Below are 25553 nucleotides of genomic sequence, written 5' to 3' on the forward strand. Positions count from 1 at the left end.
TTGTGGTGGGTCTGCCGCGTCTATTCTATTGCTACCGTCGGTTGATCAGCCCATTGGGAGGCGCCTGGCTGGCCGTGTGCATCAGCTCCAGTTCAACAAGCAGCGGAAAATGGTCGGAGGGTATATGCGGATGGGGACAGCCGACCACCTTGTTCTCGCGCAGCCAATCATTTGAGACGGGCCCGAGCAGACCCAGCGGCACCATGCCCGTCTTCGTATAGAATATGTAGTCGATGATGCCCTTGAAATCGAACGTGTAGTTGGTGTGCGGCATGATGTCTTCGCTGTAGGCGGAGGCCAGTTTGAAGGAATGCGTGAACTCGTTGGTGTCGTTCGAGAGCAGGCGCTGCAGGCACGACTTGTAGCCCATGTCCTTGAAGTCCAGATGGTCCATGGAGACCCGTCCCTTGCCCAGATACTCAACCACTCCGGAATCGGGTAGCGAATTGAAGTCGCCGCAGAGCAGCAGCTGAACGCTGTTCGAGTCGTTCTTGTGTCCCGGCCTGAAGCTGTGCGAGGCCTCGTCAATTATCGTCTTCAGCTCGTTGCTGAGCATCATCGTCTGAATGAGCTTAACATCGCAGAATTCCGGATCCCAGTGGATATGCGCCGTGCAGACGAGCAGCGGCTGTGAGATCTGTGTCACCTCGGACATCGGCTCCCAGGCATTCTCCTTCACCTTGAGCAGCGCAGCCAGACCAATGTTGTCCTTGGGCATCACACGGTTCAGCATGTTGTCCGATCCCTCGGCATTGGCCATCGCCAGCTGATTAAATTCGATCAAGTGCTCTTTGATCAAGGTGAATCTGTAAGCGAATCATACTTTAGCATCCTCTAGCATCCTCTACCATTCTCTATAGCCAATACTTACTTTGAGGCCCTGAAGAATATTGCACATCCATCGACATACTTCCGCTCCACCTCGGACATTGTCTTGGCACGCGACTTGGGCGAGAATATGCCCTCATAGCCATCATTCTTGAGCTCTGGCAGAAAGAAGTGATAGAATTGCTCCGTTTCGATCTCCTGCAGGCTTATGATATCCGCCGAATAGTGACGTATCTCGTCGATGATTGACTTTTTCCGATATTCCCAGCACAGGGCCCACGATGGGCAGTAGCCGTACATTTGCCGTGTCGCATATTTGTCGCAGAGCACATTGTAGCACATAACCGTAAAAATGCCTGCCAAAAGAGAGTGGAAAAATATCAATTAATAGGGACATATTCCACATCAAGAACAGGAATCACTTGTTCAAGGTAGTTATACTAGAATGAACCAGGAATGGCTCCATTAGATCCATGGTTACCAAAGGTCCCCAACAACCGCCTATTGGAAGATCCAGGCACTCGTATAAATAGGTCACTCTCTTAGAGTGCACATGTACCATTGTATATACCTGGATAATTGCTGGAAAGGCTTAGGACTACAACACTTACAGGCTGGGCGAGTTTTGTTCGGCTTGGCCAGGGGCAGCCATGGCCTCTGGGGTGGTGGATTCACAGTAACTAAAAAGAGACAGAGATGAATATATTGTTATTTGGTGAGTGAAATGCAAAGAGAGTCATTCGATGATGAAATTAACACCCAAACATACATTCATTCGAATGTACTATATACCATGCACCTAACACACACATTTGCATGCACGCACATGCTCCTACGCCTACACCCCTATCCCCGGATGACCCACTTCTAGCAGGGTGCATTTCCAGCAGGTGGGACATTCCCACAGGTGACTCATTACCGCTCTCACGAGTTGCCTAGTTCCCGAGTGTCATCTGGGAATGCCTTACCTTGTTTTGATCTACCTTGATCTTCATTCTTTTCCCCCACCACACACACACACATCAAGATTACAAACGGTGAAAGTGACATGCACAAGCAATCAAATTGCTTCCGCCTTTGCTTCACTTTGGCCTTTTTGCATATGTATACAAGGTGAGCGAGAGAGCGACCGAGAAAGAGAGAGAAAGAAATGTGCACTTACAGGTGTTACCTGGATTTCTCCAATTGGCGGTAACTTGGGATGCCTGGGCCATCGGATGGTATAGGACCTGGCGTGGTTGCGGGGGCGCGAAAGATCTTCGCGCCACACCGCCCCCATTTCTTCTGTTATTATCCGTGGCGTCTATTCCTTCTTACAGCATTTTCAAAAGAGGGGGTCGGCGCAGAAATTATTGTTTTTTTGTTTTGTTTTGTCGTTACTGTTGCTTGCTGCTGCTGCTGTTTGGGGATTCTATTATGACCAGTTAGGCGCCGTTATGTGTGGAACGCATTCGTTCAGTTGCTAACCGCGGGCCCTCTCTCCCGCGCGACCTGGCTGCTTGCACTCTCTGGGCTCCTCTCGCGACCTGCTGTCTGGGCGCACTCTCTGGGCCCCTCGCACGACCTCGCCTCCCTCTGCTGGTTTGCACAAACTCTCTTGGACTCCTCCTCTCACGACCTGGCGGGCTGGCGCTTGTTGCTGCGCTGCTTCTGTTGCTGCCGCTGCTGCTTTTGCTGCTGTTGCTGCTGTTGTTGTTGTTGTTCTTGTTTTTGGTTTGTTTCCAAGAGTCGATGATTGTTTTTGCATTTCTTTTTCCCTCTCGGATAATTTTGTTTGTGCACAAATACAACAACCAACGACTAAAAACTTTCACTTATTAATAAATTTTGTGATTTTTTTTTTGGTTCATAATATTATGTGTGTGTTGCCGCTTGCTGTTTTTAGCATTTATTTACTGTTTGGGGGTCTGGGATTTGTTTTGTTGTTTTTTTTTTCTTTTTGACTGTCGTCCCTTTAATGACTACATTAACATAATTTTGATTGCATTTTAATTGCAAACTTATTAATGCAAAAACGTTATTTAATTGGAATTGAAATTTAAATTGCAAACAAAACACAACAGAAATTACGCAGCACACGCAAATGCGTCACCCGAAAAAGTGCGAATAGCAAAACAGGATATTTGAGAGGAGAGGAGCGGAGCAGCGGTAACGGTAACTCTCTTCTCTATACGGCTGACGGTTGCCTCCTCTATCCGTGTGTGTAGGTGAGTGTTGTTTTTGGAGTGTTGTTTGTATGTGTTGGTTGGTTGGATTGCAAGCGAAAACTGATTTTTGATTATTCGACAGAATATTGTAGAATCACAATCTCAATGCCAACTATTTTGTGATGCACAAATACGAGTATCCCCCAAGTGGCATCTCCCAGTTGCTGTTGTTGTTGTTATTTTTGTTGGGATAGGAAAAGAGTGAGTGGTGGATATATTCGTATGGTTTGTGTGTGTGTGGGTGGGGGGGGTATGGTAAATTATGGAACTTTTACTTGACGCGTGCGCCCGCGCATTCGCTTCGAGCCTAGAGATGGCACCTAAACGGCACCCAACAGGTGTGGGTGGGGGATGAATGGGTAAATAATTTCACCAAATTTATGACTGATTGCCCCCACACGACACGACACACACAAACTAACACACACACGCGTGACACATATGGAAAGCAGCGCGTTACGGGGTAACTAAAAGAGAGGAAACCGAACAAAAAAACACTTTTTGACAAAATATTAAAACAAATTTGTTCATCCAGCCAAGCGTGCCTCATTAACAATAATATTATTTGAGGAAAGTTGTGGTGGTATCCACTGAAAGACAGACGAATGTTTTACATACAAAAGACTCCATTGAATATTTCAGATGTCAATATTTCAAATAGTCTTTGATTATCTAATTTCCACACTAAACAATGACCACATGTAGAGCCATTAACGGTACTGTTGTATTTAACTCTTTTATATATGTACGCTTTAAAACTAATAAGAAACATTACCTAAATCTCACACTAACCAAAAAAAATAAAACTTTATTGTTTATTGTTTTTATAGAAGAATGAAAAAATAATAAAAATGAAACTGAAAGTTCCGCTAACAAATATTTGGACTTGACCGATGTTATGTGACATTGGGATCTTATCTGGCGATAATCATAGAGTACCCCGCAAAAAATCCATTAATTTAATGGAAACCCAAGATGCAGTGGAAACAAACTTATGACTGGACAGATCCACAGTAAGTAGGTATGTATAAATACAAATTAGATACAGTTTGATTCCTCAAGAGTCCCGTAGAGTCTAAACTATCGACGAAGAGGTACATTAAGAGATATTTTAGAGCTGTCTTTGAGCATATGTATGTACGTATATAATGGATAACTAGATCTAGATCAATGATTTTATTTCTGTGTTCCTAGCGTCCTTCTTTTTTGCCTTTCATGAATAGAAAATAGTCCCTGTGGGGCACTTTTCTCTTTTGAATCTTCTTCTATTCTATTGGGAGACCTTTCTCCATATTTCTTGATCTTAATCTGAGCCTTTAACCCATCCGTTCTCTTAACCTCCTGCTAGATATCGTTAGATGGAAGTTCGACTATTGCCATCCATTGACCGCTCTTTTGTGCGCCCCCAATAGAGATTATTTATTGCCTAATGGCCGCATATCAATTATATTTACTCTCTCTTGACACGGTTTCAGAGAGGAGGAGAAGTTTCAGACTCAAACGAAGTGGAGCTCCACAAATAATAGTTCAATATGCGGCTCAGCGCTCAGAGCCGAGAGAGCCTGATGTCACGCCATGTCGTGTTTGGAAGTGCCAGCGCCTTCTCAATGCTGCTTCTCAAGAAAGCCCTTTCTATCTCACACAATTTTTCATGGTCGTTGCTTTGGCTCTGCATTCGAAAACAAAAAGAAATGAAATACACAAAAGCCACAAAACTTCAGAAACAGAAAAACGAACACACAACACAACACAAGACAAAAGTTCGAAAGGCAAAAACCCAAGTGAGCGTATCGAAAAAGAAAGTGAAATTCAAATTGAAATTTGGTGCGATTAAAAACGCCAAGAGGCCAATGCGGCAAGAGCCTGTTCCACACACCAGTATCGAGAGTGTCTGTATCTGTGTCTGTGTGGTGTGGTGTTGGGTTAGCCAAGACATTTCGTATGCACAACATGTTGCAGCCACAACGGAGAAGGAGAAGGTGGAGGTGGAGGAGCAGCCACAGCAGATCGGAGGCCTGCTCCGAATAGAAAACAAAAGTCAACTCGCCACTTGCCACACTTCGAAGCACTGCAATTAGATAACTTGTTTCATTTGCACCAGTTTTTTCTTTCCCAATGCGGCATCGAGATCGAGATCGACATCGGCATCGACATCGAAGGCGACGACGAGCTCCCAGCAAATGACTGCCAATGTTCAATGGCGTTCTCCGGCTACTCTTAGCTTCAGTTGGGGGGACTACATACAGTGAAACCTACACATCAAGGGTGGGCAGACTTTTTTTTAATTTTATTGGGAGCAGTCTAAAAACAAAAATAAAAAAAGAGGCTAAGAATAAATCTCGGAGCAATGGAAATCCACAATTGCTATGGATGACTAGCACTTGCCATCCTTGCAAAACAAATGTTAGACAGATCCTTCCTTTTGATGCAGGATTTAAATTTACAAATAAGAAACGCAAGGATCGGGAAACTGACTTTCATCGATAGCTATTTCTATATTTCTGCTAGAAAGATTATAGAATGAGAATCTGTATTAAATCTGTAATCTTTATTTATTAAATGGCCTTTACATATGTATCTCCATAACTCAAACGGGGAACTTCCTTAACATGAAATTTCCCTAACAATAAAACACAATTTAAGTTGTGATGTAATGCTTTTATGGGGCACATCATGTCACCTTGGTAGATTTCCGTGATCCGTGATTTTTTTCAACACAAAAAACTTAGCATATAAAAAAGCTAGTTTCTATCGCAGTGCGGGAGGTTTAACATGAACATTTCAATGCAGCATTATGAGTATTTCTTACAGATATCTGTAACTTAAATAATATCTAAACAATTTTGATGTATGACAAAGTTAGTTCCAGTTAGAGAAGTACGACTGTAGTGAACGAACCACTGGACTGTCGATTCGATGCTTCCACTTAAGACAATCTGGCATTAAAATCATAATAATGAAACACAATTTAAGGTGCACTTCAGGCACTCCATACTCATACTGCACTCCACTCCACTCCAGTCCAGTCCACACACTCGGCAAACACACGTATCGTATGCGTGTGGGAAACCAGTTGGACAGCATTGCAGTGGCAATGGCTGTTGTTAGTTGCTGGCTGGTGGAGACTCTTTGGGTCATTGGACGATCGTGACTGATCCGTGAGCGCCATATTCAAAAGACTGCAACTGAAACTTCAATTGTGCTGCGTCACATGGAAAATCAATTGGAAATGTGTGCGCGCGCGCAGCACACAATGATTATGCACAGAGCGAATGGTGTGGGGGCTTTCTTTCCACCCGATGCAGCATCTTCGTAGGAGGCAGCGGCACTCACGCGATCGTCCAACAATGCTGCTGCTGCTGTTGCACGCCGCCTGGTTACGTTTATTTTTCTTTCGCTGATCCACTTTTGAAACTTTTGCGCGAGCGCACTCGCTCGGCGGACTCGCACTTTCTCTCTCCCGCAGTTGGAAAGCGGCCTACGCTGCTGGCTGCCTGCCGCATGCCTCATGCCGCATGATGCCTGCTGCCTGGAGACAGAGATGGGCAGAGGGACGCGACTCTGACAGTGACACAGCCTGTAGCACAGACATACATCTAAGGGGCAGACACTCCACACGCAAAAGCCCATTCCCTGGCCATTCTGTCTGTCAGTCCATCTTTCCGTCTACCCATAAAACTTTCTAACCATTTGCACTTCCTTTTACGCAACAAAAACCTTGATAAGCCCCCCTACCAAAAACCAAGCCAGAAGTAAAGGCTTTCTTCAGCGGCCGAAGCTTTAGATACTCTTACAAATACAAAACGGCACACGTGCCGCGACACTACAATACCTAGTACTCCTAGTCAGTCTTAGTCTTATATTCTATGGTTTTTTGTTGTTGTAAATAATGTAATATGTAGATTCCTGCACTTCGTCATCCTCTTTCCAACTGATGGCAAATATTATTTCTATTTCCATACAGCACGTTACGTTTTATCTTTCACTTTTTCTCTTCCCACCTACTATATAATATCGGGCCGTTATATCTCACTCAGAGAGAGATCGAGTAGGGGAGTCGTCCAGGTTCTGGGTTCTAGATCTTAGTAGCTCTACATCAGCAAAATGAACTGTCTCAATATCACAAAAGCACACAAATTCTACATACATATGGAGTACTTTATGCTTGCTCCTACTGCAGTGCAAACACTTAGTAAATATGGTAATACCCTCTGCTTGGTAAGGGTACGGGCACAATATAGTGAAATGAAAACGAAAAGAAACCAAATGAAATGAAAACAGGCTGGCTTGGCTGTAAGCCTCACTTCCGCATTTAAAACAATAACAAAGAGGCGGGGACGCGAGACGAGACGAGACAGAAGACATTTCCGATTTCTGTTGCATATTTATAAGAAAAAATATGGGCCAATTATGCGAATCGCTCGAAAAAAGAGACTTCAAAAAAACACAAAACGAGAAACGGAAAAAGCTTTGTCATGACCAAGCACAAAATACTGCCCCATCCAACACACAAAAAAAAGAAGAAAAAAAGTTCACATTTCGTAACCGAAATAACCGTTAACATTCACAAAAGCCAACAGAGGGAGGGGTACGGCGCGGGGGGCGATGGCTTGGGTACGTGATGGCCCCAAATGAACAGCTGTTTTTTTTTATGTTGGTGCTAATGTTGTTGTTGTTGTTGTTGTTGCTTGTTACTATTATAATTTTTGGCACTAATATCATCATCATCATTTGATACTGCTGCTTCTGTCGCGTATCGCCTCTTCCTCGCCCAATTGCAGTTATAAATACCGGTTTCGAGCATACGAGTGGAGTATAAATAAACCATTTCAGCTCTTTGTCATGCTTTCCATACCCAGGAAGACACACAATTGGAACTCAAAAGGTATATTGGGCAGAGAGCTACAAATTAAAAGTATAAACCTGCTGTGGGCATGCCTGAACCCTTTTCGAGACTCCTGTCCAGACTCGAGTAGAGTATCAATATGTATCGTCATGTTTTTCTATTCGTGGGACCGAGCCTTGATCATAGTCTCCAGCCGAACATCATGCACAAAACATGTATTTTGTTTATGGTTTCCCTTGACTTCTGGTTTGCCTTTTTCGATTGTGCGTTTAGCTGGCGTGGATGATCGTAAAACAAACAAAAAATACAGTGTACCTTGTTGTTTGATGATCTCCCCATTTTCTCAGTGTATTTATATACATTTCCTCTTCCCTTTTGGCTATCAACATGCTCCACTAAATCGGCTAACAATGTGGGAATCGATGATGCCGCGATGCGTTTAAAATGCATTACAAAGCACAAAGTTGTCATAAAAATTAAATTAAATAAAAGCCAAAAAACGAGTAATAAAATCACCAGGAGGGAGCGAAGCGGCGGAAAAAACAGACTCTACAGACTTAAGCCAATTAAACGATTAGGTAACAGTTACAACAATAACAGCAACAGGCAGCAGTCGCGGGGCAGTGGCAGTGGCAGTGTATGCAATGAGCACTGAAAAACATCGTCATCAAACAGCGGCAGCAGAAGCAGCAGCAATAATAATAAAGCCCAGACGACGGGCCAGGCCAAGTGATGCTCGTAAACCTACATACTAGAGGGGCAAAATTTGTACAGACGTTGGCAACAGCAACAGAAAGAGATAGACAGAGAAACGCAACAACGCAACAAACAGACAATGAATAAAAATATGTAGAAGACCCTAAGGTTTCGACTACAAGTATACCCCCCGCTAAAAGTAAAAGAATATCGGCCAGGACGAGGTTTAGCCTAAGCTTTCTTCAAATTTATAAATAAAGTACACATCTGTAGCAGATTGATGGGGAATAGCTAAACCAAAGCTTTGAATTAGCTGAAGAAATGTAGCCACAAAAATGTAGTTAAACTTGCTCCAAAACTCCACAGCTCTTCTTAAATGTTATCTGCCAATTGTGCTCGAGATCGAAAAACCCTCTACAATTTACCCTTGTGCTATATATGTCTGAATATAAACCATCGTTGGGGTATTGACAACCCTCTTATTTTAAGAATATGTACAGTGCAACTTCTTGCCACACTACCCCACTAATACAGGGTATTATAAGCAGAAAAAATGAATTCATGTTGTGCTCATTTCGTGAGCGAGCGCACAAAAAAGCAAAAGAATATGTTACAACAACAGCAGCAGCAGCAGCAGACACAAATGGCAGAAAGACTTAACACCAGAGTGTCTCTATAGATAGTCCATCTACTACCATCCAACCATCAAGCAGCCCCATCATTCATAGTAGCTCCGGTCTACGATCTCCGGTCAGGTGGGGATCCGGCCCAGCTGGCCCTTTGACTGTGTGCATCTTTCTCTTTTTTTTTTTTAATGTGTGTTTACGTCAGAGGCGCGACATTAGGCCTCAAATGATTTCATCATTTGATGCTGCAGCAGCAGCCACGCATTGCGAGATCTTCAAGAGATCTTGGCAAGATCTTTTGTGGTTGGCTGCAGTAATGACAATGAGATGGATGAGTGGTCAGATGCGTTGATGGGCTCCGAATCGGTTATTAGTTGTTCTAATGACCATGCCATCCCAGCCACTGGTTGCAATCTTAGCTTGTGACCTAATCATGTTCAATAATAATCTTCTAAAGAAATGGACAACCTAATTGGCTTTTGATTATGAAACTCTTGACTAACAATGGTTACGCTGGAAAAGTCTGATAAAAGCAGCATCTTCTGAAGTCTAGAACTTTAGAAAGTTTGCAGCTAAAGAGGTGTGATCTTTGGGGGTTTTGTCTATATGTATCTCTGTACACTTATATTTTATTATTTCCATCCAAATATCAAATCTTTATTTGTATTTCAGATCTGTAAATTTCTCAACCGCATACCCCATATTTCCACACACACATAGTACAGTGCTTGCACACACACACACACATTAAATATACTTTAATAGCATCCAATTATATGCACATATAATCCACTCCACATTAAGCTGTGTGGAACCCAAGAGCCCTTCCTTCCATCATTCTTCTGCTGTGCAAAAGAGAGCGCGAATGAGCGAGCGATCAACACTCTGCTGGCTGTGACAGACAAAGAAACCAACAGAACATTGTCTAAGAACTGAAATAATACCAAGGCAGAAGCAGAACTACATATAAGAATCACCACGAGTAAACCACATGAACGACATGAGCGCGAGCGTTTGCAGACGACATTAAAAATGGGGGAAAATAAATGTAATAATGACATTTGTGGCCGTTAGGAGTTGGGATTCTTAACTGTTTGACATTTTGCGTAACCTTTTTCGTAGACATTTGGCCTTTATTCGGATTAACAGCATATTTTTTCTGTGTGTTTGTTGTTTCTCTCTCTCTCTCTTCGTTCAGAGAGGAACTTGAGCAATCAGCCATTGCCCATTGCTCATGCCATGCCATGCCGTGATGATGAACCTTTTTTTGTTTCGTCTGGCCCACTGAACTGGCCAAGTTAATTGGAAACTGAAACTTTCAATTTCATGGCGAAATGCTAATTTCCCATCCAAAAGAAAAATCAACTTGGTGGAAAAGTAGCTGGGCACGCCAGAGGAAGTTTGAAAAAACAACAACAACAAAAAAACATGGCAAGACAAAGTGAAAAATGTCATTAGAAGAAGCAACAGGAAAGATCGTTGTTCATGTAGAAGTCCCAAGTGGCGATTGGAATACGCTTTCCAGGAGCTATGTACATTCTATTCAATATATGTATGTTTTGAAATATTTAATTTGTACAATTGTATATTTCCATTCGATAAACTATTGAGAAACTCATTTGTCAGTGTCATGGATACATTTATGGTTTATGGGTTCAGGTTATACTGAAAGGACTTTCTATACCCAGTTTATAGAATACTTATAGCTCAGTTGCACTGCTGCACGTTAGCTATTGAAACCGAAATTAAGCCAATAACGCAGAACGAGAGTTTTCGTTGGTATAAAGTTGCGTTATTGCGTTATGAAAAACCAGCTGGAAACAATGGAAAGCAAGCTAATTTTGAAGATTCAATTAGGCTATGGGAAACGACAGCTAAATGGACGAAACGCCAAAGTTTTAATTTTGGAGCAGCTGTTTTTGGTTATCGCTGTTGGTGCTGGAAGTCGAATGATAGACGGGGGCATAACTAATCGAATAAACGCTCCTGTGCGCAAAAATAATGCAACTTTTTGGCATTGGGAAAAAACTGAGATTTTGTTGAATCGCAATAATGAAAACCACGTGTAAACAGAATATTATGGTGTAAAAGTGCCACAAATTCTTGCTACATTTTTTAACTTATCAACAAAATATATTCGATGTTATAAAACGTGACTCAAGATCAAAAAGATACTCAAATCATGTCCCAGCTAAAAGAAAACTAATTGGTTGCCTCTTTTTCGGTTCAATGCACACAGAACTATAAAGCGCGCATACCCCCCCGCCCGGTTAGGGAAGGTGAGAAAAAACAATTAAATTTTGAGTGGCCAGAAGGAGGGAGAGAGCGAAGCCGAGCAACATGGTGGATGGTCTGCCAAGAGAGAGAGATGGCCTGGCCTGGCCTGGTCCCGCTTCGTTGGAGAGAAGAACAACAGCAACGCCACAAACGCGACGCGACGCGACGCATTTATTGACGTAGCCAAAACACATTAGCCACCGCTGCTGTTGCTGCTGCTGCTGCTGCCACTCGGTGGCTCGTACCGTACCCGATGCTGACTGAAACTGATGGCGCAAACAGTGTTGCAAATGACCCAATTATCCACTGACCCACTCAACGCTCGACGGTCTGGTCTGGTCCGGTCCGGTACGGTCCGGGTCCGGACCTCTGGAAGTTCAGACCTCGTTGTGAAAGCCCTGATGATGGTTGCAAATGGGAAATAGGCGTCTTTAACAGCATTTAAAAGAATAGAATACAGAAAAGAACTAGCTGGATGACGAGAGAGATACTATCCTAAAATGGAGACATTAATTAGCCTAATGACGGGCACAAAAATTTTTAAAAATTAATTTGCCAGTTACGGTTATTGCAGCGGTTAATCTTTTTCGCAAAAAGGTGAAAGGTGGGACCCAGGGCCGCAACAACCAATTCATCTATGTATCCGTCCATCCATCCATCCATCCATACTGGTATTCCAGCATACTGGGATCCTCTACTCCCTGACAATGGAGATCTGTCGCTGTGCAATGAGAAAAGTCTGCGTCTGCGTCTTCGTCTTCGTCGTCGACGTCGTCTTCTGTCAACAAGAGCTAATGTGTTGGGAAAGTTCATTTTCAAGTGCATGCTACTCCAAAAAATGGTGTGTAGGCCTACAGTTCTGTTTATTTTTCCATCTGTTGTACGTGCCTCATTAGAAGATGAAGTTTTTTTGGGTTTTTCTTTTCTTTTCTCCGAATTTTTTGAGACTATCAAAACAGCAATCAAGTTCTTTCTTTGTTTGACATTTCTGTTTACACTTTTTATTGAGTTCTTGAGTTCGATCTTAATCAAAATAAATAAGGTTTCAATTTTTTGTTTCTGTATAGGGTGGGGGTGGTGGCGGGGAGCATACAAATGTGTGTTTGGGTTATAAAAGAGGGGGAGGGGGAGAGTATTGTGTGTAAACTACATATATTGTTATTTGTGCAAAAACGATGCTTACATACAAACAAACACTACAATAATACGGATAATACAATACGAGTACAAACTAGTGAAAATAATAATTAAATAAATTAGCTTCGAGTGGTAATTTCTATCTGGGGAATGGTAACACAAGTCTCTGTCTGTCCTGCCTGCCTGTCTGCCGGAACTTGCCAATGGAAAATCTGTGACATTTTCCAACAGCTCTGATGCTGAGCTGTGACGATGCCTCCAAGCCGGAGTCTAGAGTCAGAGTCTACAGTCAGCGTCGAGTAGAGCGGAAAACTTCCAAGTAATTTCAGTGCGCTTGTGCGCCCGCGTTCGTGAGTTTCTTTTAATTAAAAAGAAAGAAAAAAAAAAAATAACAGGCGAAAACTTTTACTCGCCAACAAACAAAGCAGGTAACTAGGGCTGCTCTCGATTTTCAGATTTAGATTTTATGCTTTGGCGATCTTCACAATCGGAATTAATTGTTGCACCAGATCTCCACAGCCACGGAGGGAGATCTCGTCGTCTACAGCACAACAAATTTTATACAATTTAACAAATTATGAGACTTCACTTGAAAATGTATGAGGAAGATGTGAATGAATTGATAGTTAATTGTTTTCAAAGGGGAATGGGAGACCAGAAGTTGATCTGAAGACGAAACAAACATTATTCTAGTTTGCATAGCAGTAACTCTTTAAACTGAGTTTTATAATCAGAAGAAAATTTAAATATAGTTTTACGCATAAAATACCATTCGAAATTTTATAGAATTCTAAATAAAAGAAGGGGGGAAATGCTTAAGAGAGTACTGAAATAACTTTAAATACAAGAAAGACCCCCAATCCCCACTCGACTGGACACTGACTTCGTCGAATAAAAACCCTAATAACCACTTTATATGTAAGTACTTTCCATTCAAATCTAAAGACAACAAGTGTCCTAACATTTGGAAATGCAATAATCAATTTACTAATAAAATAAACTTCTATAACCCTCACAGAGATCCTTCTTTTTGTGTCTAAGGATAACTTAAGGACTTACAAAACTAAGAAAAGTTCACGTTGTAGCGCTTCGGCACGATTACACACTAAAATAAAATTAATATTAAATGGAACCCAAGGAGTCGCTGAAACAAAACAATATTATTATGTAGGAACGTTGGCTTAAGCTCGATTATGTCCAACAGCTAACTGATAAAAGTACCCCCTCCATATAAAAACAACCCGTACAAATCTATACAAAACTCTGGGGCTTAACGTTAATGCACAAATAACAACAATTAAAGTAAATAGTACATATATAGATGGATACATACATATTGTACATAGATGTATTTCTAAGTATGGTTAGATATAGTACTCGTAGATCTGTAGTAGATACAGTGAAATATACTCGCTAGATCTGTAGATATCGTACAGGTATATATATATATATATATAGTCATAGTTTGTAGTTCAATTCGATTTTTACAAAGTTTCTTCTTCTTTTTTCACCACAAAATCTGCATAAGAGTCTCTCTCGCGCACCCAAGTCTCGCTATCTCTATCTCTCTCTCTTCTCTCTCTCACGTTCTTTCCCCTCCACCCGCAACACCAAGCCGCTACCCCGTCAACATTTTGTGGTGGTCTTTGGCAAAAAGAAAAAGAAACACTGTCTTAAAAATATAAAACGCCGCATCGTCGGCAGTCAGCAGTCAGCAGTCGCCAGTCGGCAGGCAGTGAAAGTGAAAGTTTTGAAGCAGCTAAAGTGTTGTATGTTGTATGTATGTACAAGGTTTCCCATCCAGTCTCCCAAGTCCCGATTGCGGCGGCCTGTCTTTCTGTTCCGTTTCGTACGATTTCCATTGGGGTTTGGGGAGTTTGTAAAACTTGTTGGCCTTTTGTTTTTGCTTTCTTTATCGTCGCCCGATGATCGTGATGATCGTGATGATGACCATCTTTCACATATGTGTATGCCTTGAACAGATTTAATGGCTTTTCTTCTTTCGTTTGTCTTTCGTTGGAAGGTGGTTGGTTGGTTGGTTATGCAATTGATGTTTTCGGTTGAAATTGAAAATTTCTTGAATATACATTTTCTCTTCATGCGCCCGCCCGCCCACGCATCGTCAGCCCCAAAACAGCTGCGTTTGAGCGGATCAATCTCTCCATTCTCTCAAAATGAACGACTTTCGAACGCCTGCCATTTAAGGGCACGCCGGTGACGACTCCTCGTTTGCCTTCCCTTCCCTTCCTTCCTGTAGTTATTATATTCCATGGGGGATTGTCGCTTTGGATTTTTGATTAGTTTTTCATTGTCGGCGTCACGAGATGGTGGAAAATGCTGGCTTCAATTTACCGTGCAACGTTCCCAGTATCAGTCGCCTGGTTGTGGGTGTGTCGCGGCGGTTGTCTCGGTCTTGGTTTTGGTTTTGGTTTGGTTTGGCAGCTGCCACTTGGCTGTCATCGTGTCCGCCTCCACCCTGCTGCTGCTGCTGCTGCTGCTGCTGCCACAACAGGCCAAAGCAATTGTTATAAAATTGCTGTGAGGTTGCTCCTCCCTTGTCGTTGCCCATGCTGATGCTATTGTTGTTTTTTTGGTTGCTGTCGCAGCTGCTTTTGCTATTGCTGCTGCTGCTGCTGTTGTTGTTGCAATCCACAAGAAAATCCAAAGATGTGGGCGTCGCATCCGTCAGATTCAAATTGAGATTCAAATGCTCAAAGCTAAAGACGAGGCCAGAGTCGCGACTGTAGCTGCCAGCACTATCCAAGCCACTGTCGCTAGCTCCCGATCCCAATACCGAACCGTGCCGATCTCCGCTTGACGTCGACGACGACGACGCACTGCTGCTGCACGTCTCGATGAGCTTCCTCGATATCTCGCTGATGCTTTCGTCGAGCAGCGTCTCCGCCTGGGCGCAGGCGGACGAGTAGGATGATTCCGATGATGAGGCCCTGCCTTTGAAGCCAATGTTGCCAAACAGATCGTTGGCAATGTTGATCCCACTCAAGATGTCGCCATAGCCCGAGTCATCGCTGAGGCTGCACTGTGAAGGCGTCGCGGTGACGCCCTCATGGGCATGACCCACTTGGTGGCTTCGCTGCGATCCAATGACGCCCACAATCTCCGCCCGACTGCTGTCCACGGTTATGGGGGCAAACTCCTCGACGCTCTCCTCCTGCACAGTGGGCGCACAGTCGCTGGCCGGCGGCAAGCTCTGCGAGCAGATGGAGCTATCGCAGGAGCTATCCGATGAGTGCGTGGACGAGGTGGAGGAGGAGGACTCCCGGCTGCCGCCTCCCGGCTCGCTGGACGAGGCATCGGAGAGCGAGCGACGCAGCGTCTGTGTCTGGTAGTCCCACAGGGATCGCAGCGGATCGCAGTCCCGGCAGAAGCAAACGCCGTGCGTGTGATCGTGCTGCAAGAGTCCGCCACCTCCGCCCAGAGGCAGCAGATGATGATGGTATGGATGGTCCTCTCCCTGGACGGACGCCTTCATTTGCAAGTCCGGTTCCATTTTGAGCAAGACCCCGTTTCCGGGCTTCCGATCCTTCTTGCGGCGCTTGCGCGGCTTGATTATCCGTGGCAAGCAACTCTCCGGCGGCGGTGTGGCATCCTGGCCGCCAGTGGCACTGCCGGCCTGCGTCTGCTTCTCCTGGCTTTGGAGCATGGGCGGAGCAGAGTTCTGGTAGCGTAGGGCACGGCATTTATCCGCCAGCTTGTAGCTTTGGCTGGTTGGGGGCATCGGCTGGTAGCCACTCCACGACGTTGGATGATGGTGCTGGTGCTGCTGCGGCTGTTGCGGATGGTGGTGCTGTGACAGATGCTGCTTGCCGTTCTGCTGGAGCAGCGGCATGCCCTGGGCATGGGCCGCCAGTTGGGACATCGAGTGCAACCCCGTCGGTGGCCATGGCGGCGTCTTTGGAGCCGTCTTCCTTAGCAGACGCTGACGCTGGCCCGGCGACAAGTGGCTGGAGGCGTTCGAGATGAGTGGGATTCCTGCACACTCGTTGATCCGCTGCTGATTAACCACAGGCGGTAGGGACAATCCAATGCCATAGCTGCCTGCCTGAGGGAGTGGAGTCTGCCCCTGCGCCTGAGCAGGTGTCCAGGGAGCGTGTGGTCCATGATGCAGGCGCTGGCGCTGTAGCTGATTGTAACAGGCGGCGGCGGCGGCAGCGGCAGCGGCTGATGTGGGTGGAGGAACCGGCGGCGTTGAGGCCCAGTGCAAGTGCTGATGCTGATGGTATCTAGCAAAGGGTCCAGCATGGATATTCCCGTTGTCTGGCGCGTGATAGACGGCCACATGCGATCTCATAATCCTGCCGCCTTGCTCCTTGCTCCTGATCTCTGTGGGTGGTGGCGTCGTCTGTTGCTTGTCGTCTGGGCTTGGTACGTAGTCGATTGCACATCACTTGGCCGCTTTCAATATACTATGCCCCCAACACTCAATGATGCATTCGCGCGGCCCGTGGGCATTACCAAAAAATCTACAAAAATCTCTGTCTACAACGAAATGAAAAGCGAACTGAAAACTGGGACAAGCCGTTGCTGCTGCTCGCTGGCTGTCAATTACGAAACACTTTGCGCATGCGCGGCTGCCAACCGAAACACGGGTAAGGGTACGGGTACGGGTACGTAACGAGTACGGAGTACGAGACAAATCGGGTGCGACGGTCGCGAACGGGTTTTTGTTTCTGTGGCCAAGAGCAAGAGCAGAGAGCGTCCGCTTCGTAGCCTGGCGTGCGGCAGACTGAAGTCAGCTGAAAATTCAATTCAAGCTTTTGCGCGCCGGCCCCCACACCGGTTAACAGTAAAAGCCGTTATGCCCAGTTGGAGCACGCTCTCGCTCTGGCACTCTCTCTCTCTCTGTTGCTTTGGATTCTCTTGGGTTCCACACTTGCAATCCACAAACACTGCCGGCTTGATCATGCACACTGCAAGCTGCACGCTGCTCTCGGGCCAACGTCCAGAGCGCGGCTTTTTGCATGTCGAGGTCGTGCAGTTCTTTTTTTTCAGCCGCTGCCAATTGTTGTAATTGTTGCATTCAATTAAAAAAAAAGAAACAAACTTATAATTGTTGGCTGTGCATTATGTTTTTTGGCATTAATGAGAAACCATGAGTTTGAACTTTAATTACAGCAGCTGCCAGCCAAAACCGGTTACTTGGCTGATCCTGGTACTCGTAAACACCCATTTAATACACTAGCTGTATTTGTTGTTGCTGTGGCTAGACTTAAAGATTATCCTGTTCAAAATAGCTGATGGAAACATCAATCAATCAATAATCGATATTGAATCAATAATAGACGTGGAAAAAAGAAGAGGTTTTCAGGGCTTGGCTAAACTTTATAAATATGTATGTTAATTTTATATTGGAATGCGTGCCATGTACTCGAAAGAGATAAGGCTAAAAGGTTCAATAAATATGTACATAATATTAGATTCCGGGCAATATCATATCTCCCCACAAAGTCAAAATACCCTTGGTGGCACAGAGAAAACTTTCTCTTTTCGGAAGCCTTTTCTTCCATGTGCTTATGTGCTTTCCTTTTTACCCCAACACGCACACAGATCCGCTCCATGAACAGGAGCGGCATGGCATACTCATACACACATACAAAAACAAAACAAAAACGAAGCGTAGACACTCACATGACAAGTTGTCCAGCATGTAGGTGAGCAGTTTGGACGTGCCATTCGGCTCGTTGTAGATGTTCATAAACTCCTTTTGCAGCGGATTGCCCATCAGGCCGAGTATGACCAGATGGAAGAGCTTGCCAATCTCGTACGGCAGCACGCGCAGAAAGTTGTTGTTCAGCAGCAGTTCCCTAAAAAGGAGCAACAATTGTGAGTGAAAGATGTGGTTTCCATATGAAATGCATTGCATGCATGCTGCGTCGTAACCGTATTACCCACCTCAGCTGTATTAACTCGCCCAGCTCGGCGGGCAGACTTCGCAGCTTATTGCTGGAGAGATCCAGGGTGCGGAGGCTGGTCAGCATGCCCACGTCGGCGGGGAGTCGCAGCAGCTGGTTGTCGTTCAGGTAGAGGGCGGTCAAATGCTCGAACTCCCACAGCGAGGGGCTGATGTTCCGCACGCAGCCTGTAAGAAACGGTAATTATGGGAGCCATGATGTGGATGTGGATGGCAGAGAGACAGAGAAATCCACAGTTATTTCGGGTGCAATCACTCACCAGTTATTTCGAGGCCGCTCCAGTTTGTCTTTTTGCCAGCGGCAATGTCCTCTTGGGAGAGAAAGATCTGCTGCCTTCGATTGGCGCTGTCGTATTTGTCTTTGTTACGAGACATCTTATAATGGTTGCCTGTGAGAGATGGACGAGAAAGAGGGGAAGAGGAGCACAGTTAGAGTAGTGTTCGGTATTAACGGACTGCGGTGCAAGCTCTCTTTGAAGGAAGTTAGGGCTCGCTCAGGTTAGGAGACAAAACCTCGCTTAGCAACACAAATGGAATGTATTTTTGTAAGTACGTATTTTTTGTTGTTTTTTTTTTTGTTTAGGATAGTTGGAAACAAATCATAACCTTTCATAATAACCGCCTGATGATAAGCGTCTCTGCAAAATATTAATAAATTGGTTTGAATTATTATTTTGTATTAGTAAACAAAGATAGACTCGATAGGGGAGAGGGTGTGGGTGGTTGGTTGGGGTCCAAAATCAAAAATAAATGCAAAAAAAAGGATTTTTGCAAGCGCGCGCAAAGTGCAAGCATACACACAGACACAGCATACGCACACCACACACATACATACGTATACTCGTTTATGACCACGAAAATGGAGCGTTACAGTTAGAGAGCAAGCTATTTAATAGCGTGGGTGGGCGAAACCACGGAAAATGGACGAAACGATGCAGCATTGATTAGATTCCGTGTCCGGGGCTGTTCACCTGCATGTGGGTTTCCTGTGGCTGTGGCTCAACTTTTTGCACCTTTCCAGCGACTATTGTCCCGCCTCTTTCCACAAACGCGCCTCTGCCGCTTCCCTTGTACGGTCCGGTCTCGTCGCCGCTTATTACTCAATAATTTTGCAAATGTAACTGTAGCTGTCAGTATTTCTTCATCAAACTGTAGTGCACTAGAAATTTTATATTTTTCGTTTTTCTCGCTTATTTATGGTTCTCTAGTCATGATTCTCAACTCAAATGGAAACTACTATTATATTGCTTTCTCCCCCATCTCATTCCTCTTTCTGCGCGTTTGTCTTCCCTTTGGTTATTGCGCGTTTCGTTTTCACCGTCGTTTCTTGTTTTTGTATACATGGTGGCTTGGAGCCAGCCGCCGAGTGTTGCCGCTGGCTGACAATATTACGCGTCACGAGAACATCCCAAAATTGGAAACTCTGCTCCATTTTGACAGACATTTCAAATGCTCAAACAAAACTTGGGTTTTTAGTCAAAACAAAACAAGCGCTCTGCTCTGCTCTTGTCCCACACAGTCATACACACGCATCCAAGCACGCAAGCAGACACGACACACACACACGCACACTCAGGTACAGGAATGAAATAAAAACACGTAGAGATTTCGTACTATTTGCTTAACTAGACTAGCCACTTTCTGGGTTCGTTTTATTTGGCTTTAACTGCGTGTGTTGGCGCGTTAACAACAGACGTCTTTTTGTTGTATTTATGTTTAAATATAGTATAGTTTGATCAACGCTCTGCTGTGTAAACCGTCGCTCTTCTTTTCGTCTTTGGCCATTTCCTCTTTTCTTATCTTCTTCGGTATTAAAATACCAATCCGAGCTGGTATTTTCTCGAATGTTGGTATTTTAGTGCATTGTTTGGTGGAGTTGCATTTCGATAATTCGAGCGGGAGATGCTATTAGAAAATTTGTTATTTGTTCGCGTTATTATAGTATTATAGTCAAAGCAAAGCCATGTCAGGAACAGGACTGCCGAAATACCTCGTCAAGTACCTTGCCGCGGAGAAGAAATTGCTGATGGACAATACCGAAGAAAGCGAGAGGGAATTAACTTTGACATACTATTCGAGAACCGTAAGTAAAAATTACACTACAATCAAACCGGGATGGCATCCACATACATGTATGTATAATCTGTATAATCCGGGCAACCATTGGCAGGTAGTAACCCCTGAGGATTTGCAACGGAAGTACAGCCGCGATGAGGTGAAGGAGCTGTGTCTGCGTGTCAAAGTATGCGTCGACATGACACATCTCAACTGTTTGTGGGACGCCAAGGAGCGGTTTAATGAGAAGAATCGTCTGGACAATCGTTCGGAGCGTTTCATCAATGCTATGCTGGTGAAGGCGGTGGTCAGGAAAATGGTGACCCCGTATACGGACGAAGATGTGGCCAACGCCAATCTCGTAAACAGAAGCCAGCTGAAAAGGACGAACAACATTCGACTAGATCGTTGGAAGCGTGAGCGTGAGCGCCTAGCCCAGACGGCTATCGATTGCTTACAGTCTCTCCCAGGCGAGGAAAGTCCAACGTCTCCGTCGGAATCAGAAACGGAGACTTCGTTCTTTGCGCGGCCACGTACTCCACAGTTCGATGATCAGGACGATGAAGATTGGATGCAGGCTGGCGTTCAGATGAACTCGGAGAGCATGTCCCTGGTTGTCTCACAGTCACAGTCGCAGCCAGTAGCACCAAGCAGTGAGGATTACATTGCTTTTGGTACACAAGTGGCAGCCGCATCCACACAGGAGGCTGACCTATGAATCCAGTAATTGCGAGTTGTTTTGATGTTATTTATAGTATATATTTGTTGTTGCTCTGTGTGTCTGTGTGTGGGTGGATTGTATAAAAAACTGCATTAAAAAACACATTTCGATTAAAGTCTACAGTCTAGTTAATTAATTGAGTACAAATGTTAAAAAACCCTTAACTAACAATACAATTGTCGATCCTCTCGATTGATTCTGCTATATGTACAATTTTACACGAAACAAAAAGTAACATTTGAAATGCTTAGGAATATTATGAACATTATTTACAAATGAGTCGCTCCTAAAGGAGAAGGATCTGCTGCGGCTGAGGCTGAGGCTGCTGCTGCCTGTGCTATGGGAAATGATCAAACATGAACTGTTCCATGAACAGCGACTCCGAATGCTAGTTGGATGAATTTTCACCCATTTCGCTCACCGAAATGGTCATTGCCTTCTCCTCATCCTCGCCACTCTCTTGGTCCGGGTCCGGGTCCTGCTCCTCTTCATCCAGCTCCTCCTCATCTTCCTCAGATGAATTGAATTCAGATGAGTCCTCATCATCCACATCCTCTTCGTCCTCGCCATAACTAACCATACCCACAACGCCAGCTGGCAGCTGGACAATAGTCGCCCCGCCCGGTGCTGCTGTAACAGTTGAGCCCGCAACCGTTGCCGCCACACTGGAGGCACCACTGCCCATCACCTGACCACCGCCGCCAGGTATCTCGATCGTCACAATGCCACTCATCGTGCTGATGCTCTTGGCGCTGTTCTTCTGCTCCTGCTTGATGCTCAGCTCGATCAGCTCCACACCGGAGCGACTCTTGAAGTGCGTCTTGATGTGCTTGGACAGATGATCGCTGCGCATGAATTTCTTGTTGCATTCGCGACACTGGAAGCGCTTCTCGCCGGTGTGTGTGCGTCGATGGCGCTGCAGTTCGTCGGAGCGGGTGAAACGCTTGCCGCAAAAGACCCACGAACAGACAAACGGCCGTTCGCCCGTATGCCAACGGAGGTGGGCACGCAGATGGGAGGTCTTGCCATAGACCTTCTGGCAGCCGGGTATGTGACATATGTGCTGGCGCTTCTTATCCGAATGCTTCTCGCCATCGGTGCAATTGGGACAGGTACAGGCCACACGCTTGAGTCTGGGCTTGATATCTGCCCCCGCTCCGCTGGCATCCATGCTCACGCTCACACTCGTCTGGGCCGCTGGCGTTGTAATGCTGGGATTTGTGATGCTGACGCTGCTGCTGCTGCTGCTGTTGCTCCTGATGCCGCTCGCTGCTGTGGTTCGCATCACCTGCTGCCCGCCGGTGGGTGCAATCGTTATCTGTGCGCTGGAGGTGTTCACTATGGTGGTGGCCTTTGTGGGGAGACTGCCACTGCCACTCCTGGCAATGGTGGCTATCGAAACCGGTGGCGTTCGAGGCGGTGGCAGGGACGTGGCTACGTTGGATGCCTGGGGCTGTGGATGTGGCTGGGTCTGTGGCAATGCTGTGATTTGTATGGACGCTGGGATAGTCACATTCGAGAGGGGATTCGTATTCGAATGGGAATTCGGATTCCCCCCTTCCGTCTGCGGGGCTGGCAGCGCCTGCGGCACAATGAATTTGATTTGCTGTTGCTGTGGCTGCGGCTGGGACGTTGCCATCGATGTGAGCGTGGATGGCGGAGGATTAGCCGTTGGAGCAGCAGCGACAAATGTATCCGGCGGCTCCTGCTTGATGTTTGTAATCATCTGCGTGGGACTCTGTGGCTCCTGCTTGGGCATCGTAGTGGATGATGATGATGTTGCATTGGTCGACGCCTGACCCTGTGCCTGCGTCTGTGCTGTCGCCTGGGCATGCACCTGTGGCATCTGTGGCAGTTGATGCAGCACCTGCTGGAAATTGGCCGGCAGATTGGCGGGCAACTGATTCGCCTGAATGATCTGCACCTGACCCAATCCAGGGATATTCTGTATGGGCAGGGCCTGGAGTCCGGCGGGTAGCTGCATGGCAGTGGTTGCCTGTGGCGCGGGCGTCGCAGTGGGTTGTGGATTCTGCCTCAGTTGGGCGGGTATCACCGTCAGCTGCTGTCCCTGGGCATTCGTTATGGTGATGGGCTGATTCGCGGGTATCTGGCCACTCGCCGAGGCCTCTTGAATGGCCTGGAGGAGCTGCTGGTGCTGCTGTACCTGTTGCTGTTGCAACTGCTGTTGCACCTGCACCTGCTGCTGCTGCTGTTGCTGCTGGTGGGGATTCTGGATATGTATTATGTTCGCATTCGGCGGCAGCTGGCTGTAAGGCATCGGCGCCAGCTGAACCTGCTGTATCTGCCCGTTGGGCGTCACAATTTGTGCAATTTGCGCAAACTGTGGCATCATCTGGTGCATCTGTGTGGCAGCCGCCGCAGCGGGCATGCCCATCGACTGGGCTTGCATCAGATTGGACAGACCACCGGGCGCTGCCTGCACTGGGACATGGACCGTCTGGTAAATGGTCTGTCCGCCTGCCGTCTGTACGGGTATCTGCACGGCCACCGTCTGCTGTTGCACGGGCTGCGGGAATTGCACCAACTGTGGCCGCAGCTGGAGCTGGCCATTTTCCAGCTTGAGCGTGGAGGTGCCGCCGCCTCCACCGCCGACGCCCAACAGATTCGAGAGGTTACCCAGCAGCCCATTGGCCGCGGCCACCGATGTGGGTATCTGGATATTCGTGCCTGGGATGGTGATGGTGCTCGGCAGCTGTGTGGCCTGCAGGCCTCCATTCCCGTGCCGGCGCCGCCGCCTGCTACGCCTTGGGAACCTCCAGCCTGACCACCAGCCGTCGATACTTGCTGGGACTGCTGCTGCTGCTGCTGGACCTGTACTGCCCCCTGATGCTGCTGCTGCTGGATGAGATTGGTCACCGGTATCTGAATGCTAGTGCCGGGAATGGTAAACAGCTGCGTCTGTTCCTGCCCCAGGCCATTGATGATCTGTGTGGGCGTGGCCTGCTGCAGCTGGATGGCCTGACCACCGGCCTGGCCGGCATGCGACTGTGGAGCACGCAGGATCTGGCCGTTGGGCGTGATGAAGGCCTGCTGCCCGTTGATATTCACGGCCTGTGCTGTCGCCAGCTGTGCATTCAGGTTGGGTATGAAGATCGCCTCCTGTCCATCGATATTCACCGTCTGCATCCCGTGCATCGGCTGGACAATCTGGAACATGTTCTGGGGCATGGCTTGGGGCTGTCCGCCTGAAACGCTGCCGCCCCCGAACTGTGTGGGCATCTGGTGGATATTGATGATCTGTTGCATGGTGGGGGCTGCAGCAGCAGCAGCGTTGGTGTTTCCATTCCCTTGTGGCGCCTTCCCGGAAACGCTGGCAGCGGGCGTGGCTGCTGGCGCACTATTGGCAGCCGTGGCATTCTTATACTGCAGCATACTGGCTACTTGCGACTGCCTTTCCAACTGTTTAATTGAGGTTTTCAACTTGCAAGGGACTTAAAGTAAACATTTCAATTTTTTTCTTTCCAGACGCGCAACTTTTCTTTTGAATTCGAGACTGTAGCAGCAACAATTGTTGATCACACGGACATGTATGTAGTAGCGCGCGATATCTTCAATTACATGCAAGTTTTTAAATCGGCCAATGTTTTAAATTATCAAAACTAAGGCCAAATTAATTGTTTTTTTTGTTAATTTTGTTTTGACAAACACAAACGCAGAAGAAGAAGTAAGCAGTGTGACCGCAAATTTATGGATCAAACATACCGTCTGACCCTCAAAAATATACCTATTCTCAGATTGACATTTTCATAATATACCGTAAATATAATGAGAAAAATCACATTCCTCAATTTTGTTATTCGATTTAATATTACAACCTAGTTAGGTATCTCACCACTTAAAATATAATTTTATCCTATTTATGAATTGATTTTCGCCAGGATTGGTTAATCTAAAGGAGTTTTTTTTCTTGGATAACTTATAAAATGAGGTTTCAATAAAGGTCATGTCTTTTTTTTTACATGGTAAATACACGGTAACTACACATTTCCTATATATCAACAAAATATTTATTATTACCCTTTTGTCTCAGATTGACATGTTTTATAGCTATTCATCATTAAGCTAGATTCCTCTATATATATATCGCGATCCCGATTCAGATTCTTGATACATGTAGGAATACCATAACATAACCATACGCACTATATATACAAAAAGTTCATGTCGTTGCAAACATTTGTTGAGTTTGTTTATTTCCTCGGTATAT

At 45.8% G+C, this 25553-nt stretch overlaps 4 protein-coding genes across 8 annotated transcripts; 1 reads left to right on the forward strand and 3 right to left on the reverse strand.

Moving 5' to 3' along the window:
- LOC111075733 (CCR4-NOT transcription complex subunit 6-like) lies at positions 1-20334 on the reverse strand. 5 transcript variants are annotated; one of them, XM_022369203.2, is made up of 8 exons: positions 20164-20334; positions 19156-19187; positions 18810-18938; positions 18531-18717; positions 18267-18442; positions 1440-1508; positions 872-1184; positions 1-806 (listed from the first exon to the last, which is right to left on the reverse strand). In XM_022369203.2, the coding sequence occupies exons 2-8, from the start codon at positions 19160-19162 to the stop codon at positions 32-34; spliced, it is 1656 nt and encodes a 551-aa protein (XP_022224895.1). In that variant the 5' UTR covers positions 19163-19187; positions 20164-20334; the 3' UTR covers positions 1-31. The 5 variants fall into 5 exon arrangements, with proteins under 5 accessions (XP_022224895.1, XP_041447505.1, XP_041447507.1 ...); XM_041591571.1 differs by lacking the exon at positions 20164-20334 and adding an exon at positions 19521-19937; XM_041591573.1 differs by lacking the exon at positions 19156-19187.
- LOC111075732 lies at positions 13966-17461 on the reverse strand. The gene has a single exon (XM_022369202.2). It carries the CDS (start codon positions 16927-16929, stop codon positions 14935-14937), a length of 1995 nt encoding a protein of 664 aa, XP_022224894.2. The 5' UTR covers positions 16930-17461; the 3' UTR covers positions 13966-14934.
- LOC111075735 (telomere-binding protein cav) lies at positions 20094-21445 on the forward strand. Its single transcript, XM_022369206.2, has 3 exons — positions 20094-20125; positions 20492-20632; positions 20720-21445. Exons 2-3 carry the CDS (start codon positions 20513-20515, stop codon positions 21320-21322), a joined length of 723 nt encoding a protein of 240 aa, XP_022224898.1. The 5' UTR covers positions 20094-20125; positions 20492-20512; the 3' UTR covers positions 21323-21445.
- LOC111075730 (transcription factor Sp4) lies at positions 21326-25094 on the reverse strand. Its single transcript, XM_041591575.1, has 2 exons — positions 24086-25094; positions 21326-24047 (listed from the first exon to the last, which is right to left on the reverse strand). The coding sequence occupies exons 1-2, from the start codon at positions 24716-24718 to the stop codon at positions 21714-21716; spliced, it is 2967 nt and encodes a 988-aa protein (XP_041447509.1). The 5' UTR covers positions 24719-25094; the 3' UTR covers positions 21326-21713.
- Positions 25095-25553: the final 459 nt, after the last annotated feature.

The sequence above is a fragment of the Drosophila obscura genome, unplaced genomic scaffold (genome assembly GCF_018151105.1).
Source record: "Drosophila obscura isolate BZ-5 IFL unplaced genomic scaffold, ASM1815110v1 contig_150, whole genome shotgun sequence".
Taxonomy (NCBI): domain Eukaryota; kingdom Metazoa; phylum Arthropoda; class Insecta; order Diptera; family Drosophilidae; genus Drosophila; species Drosophila obscura.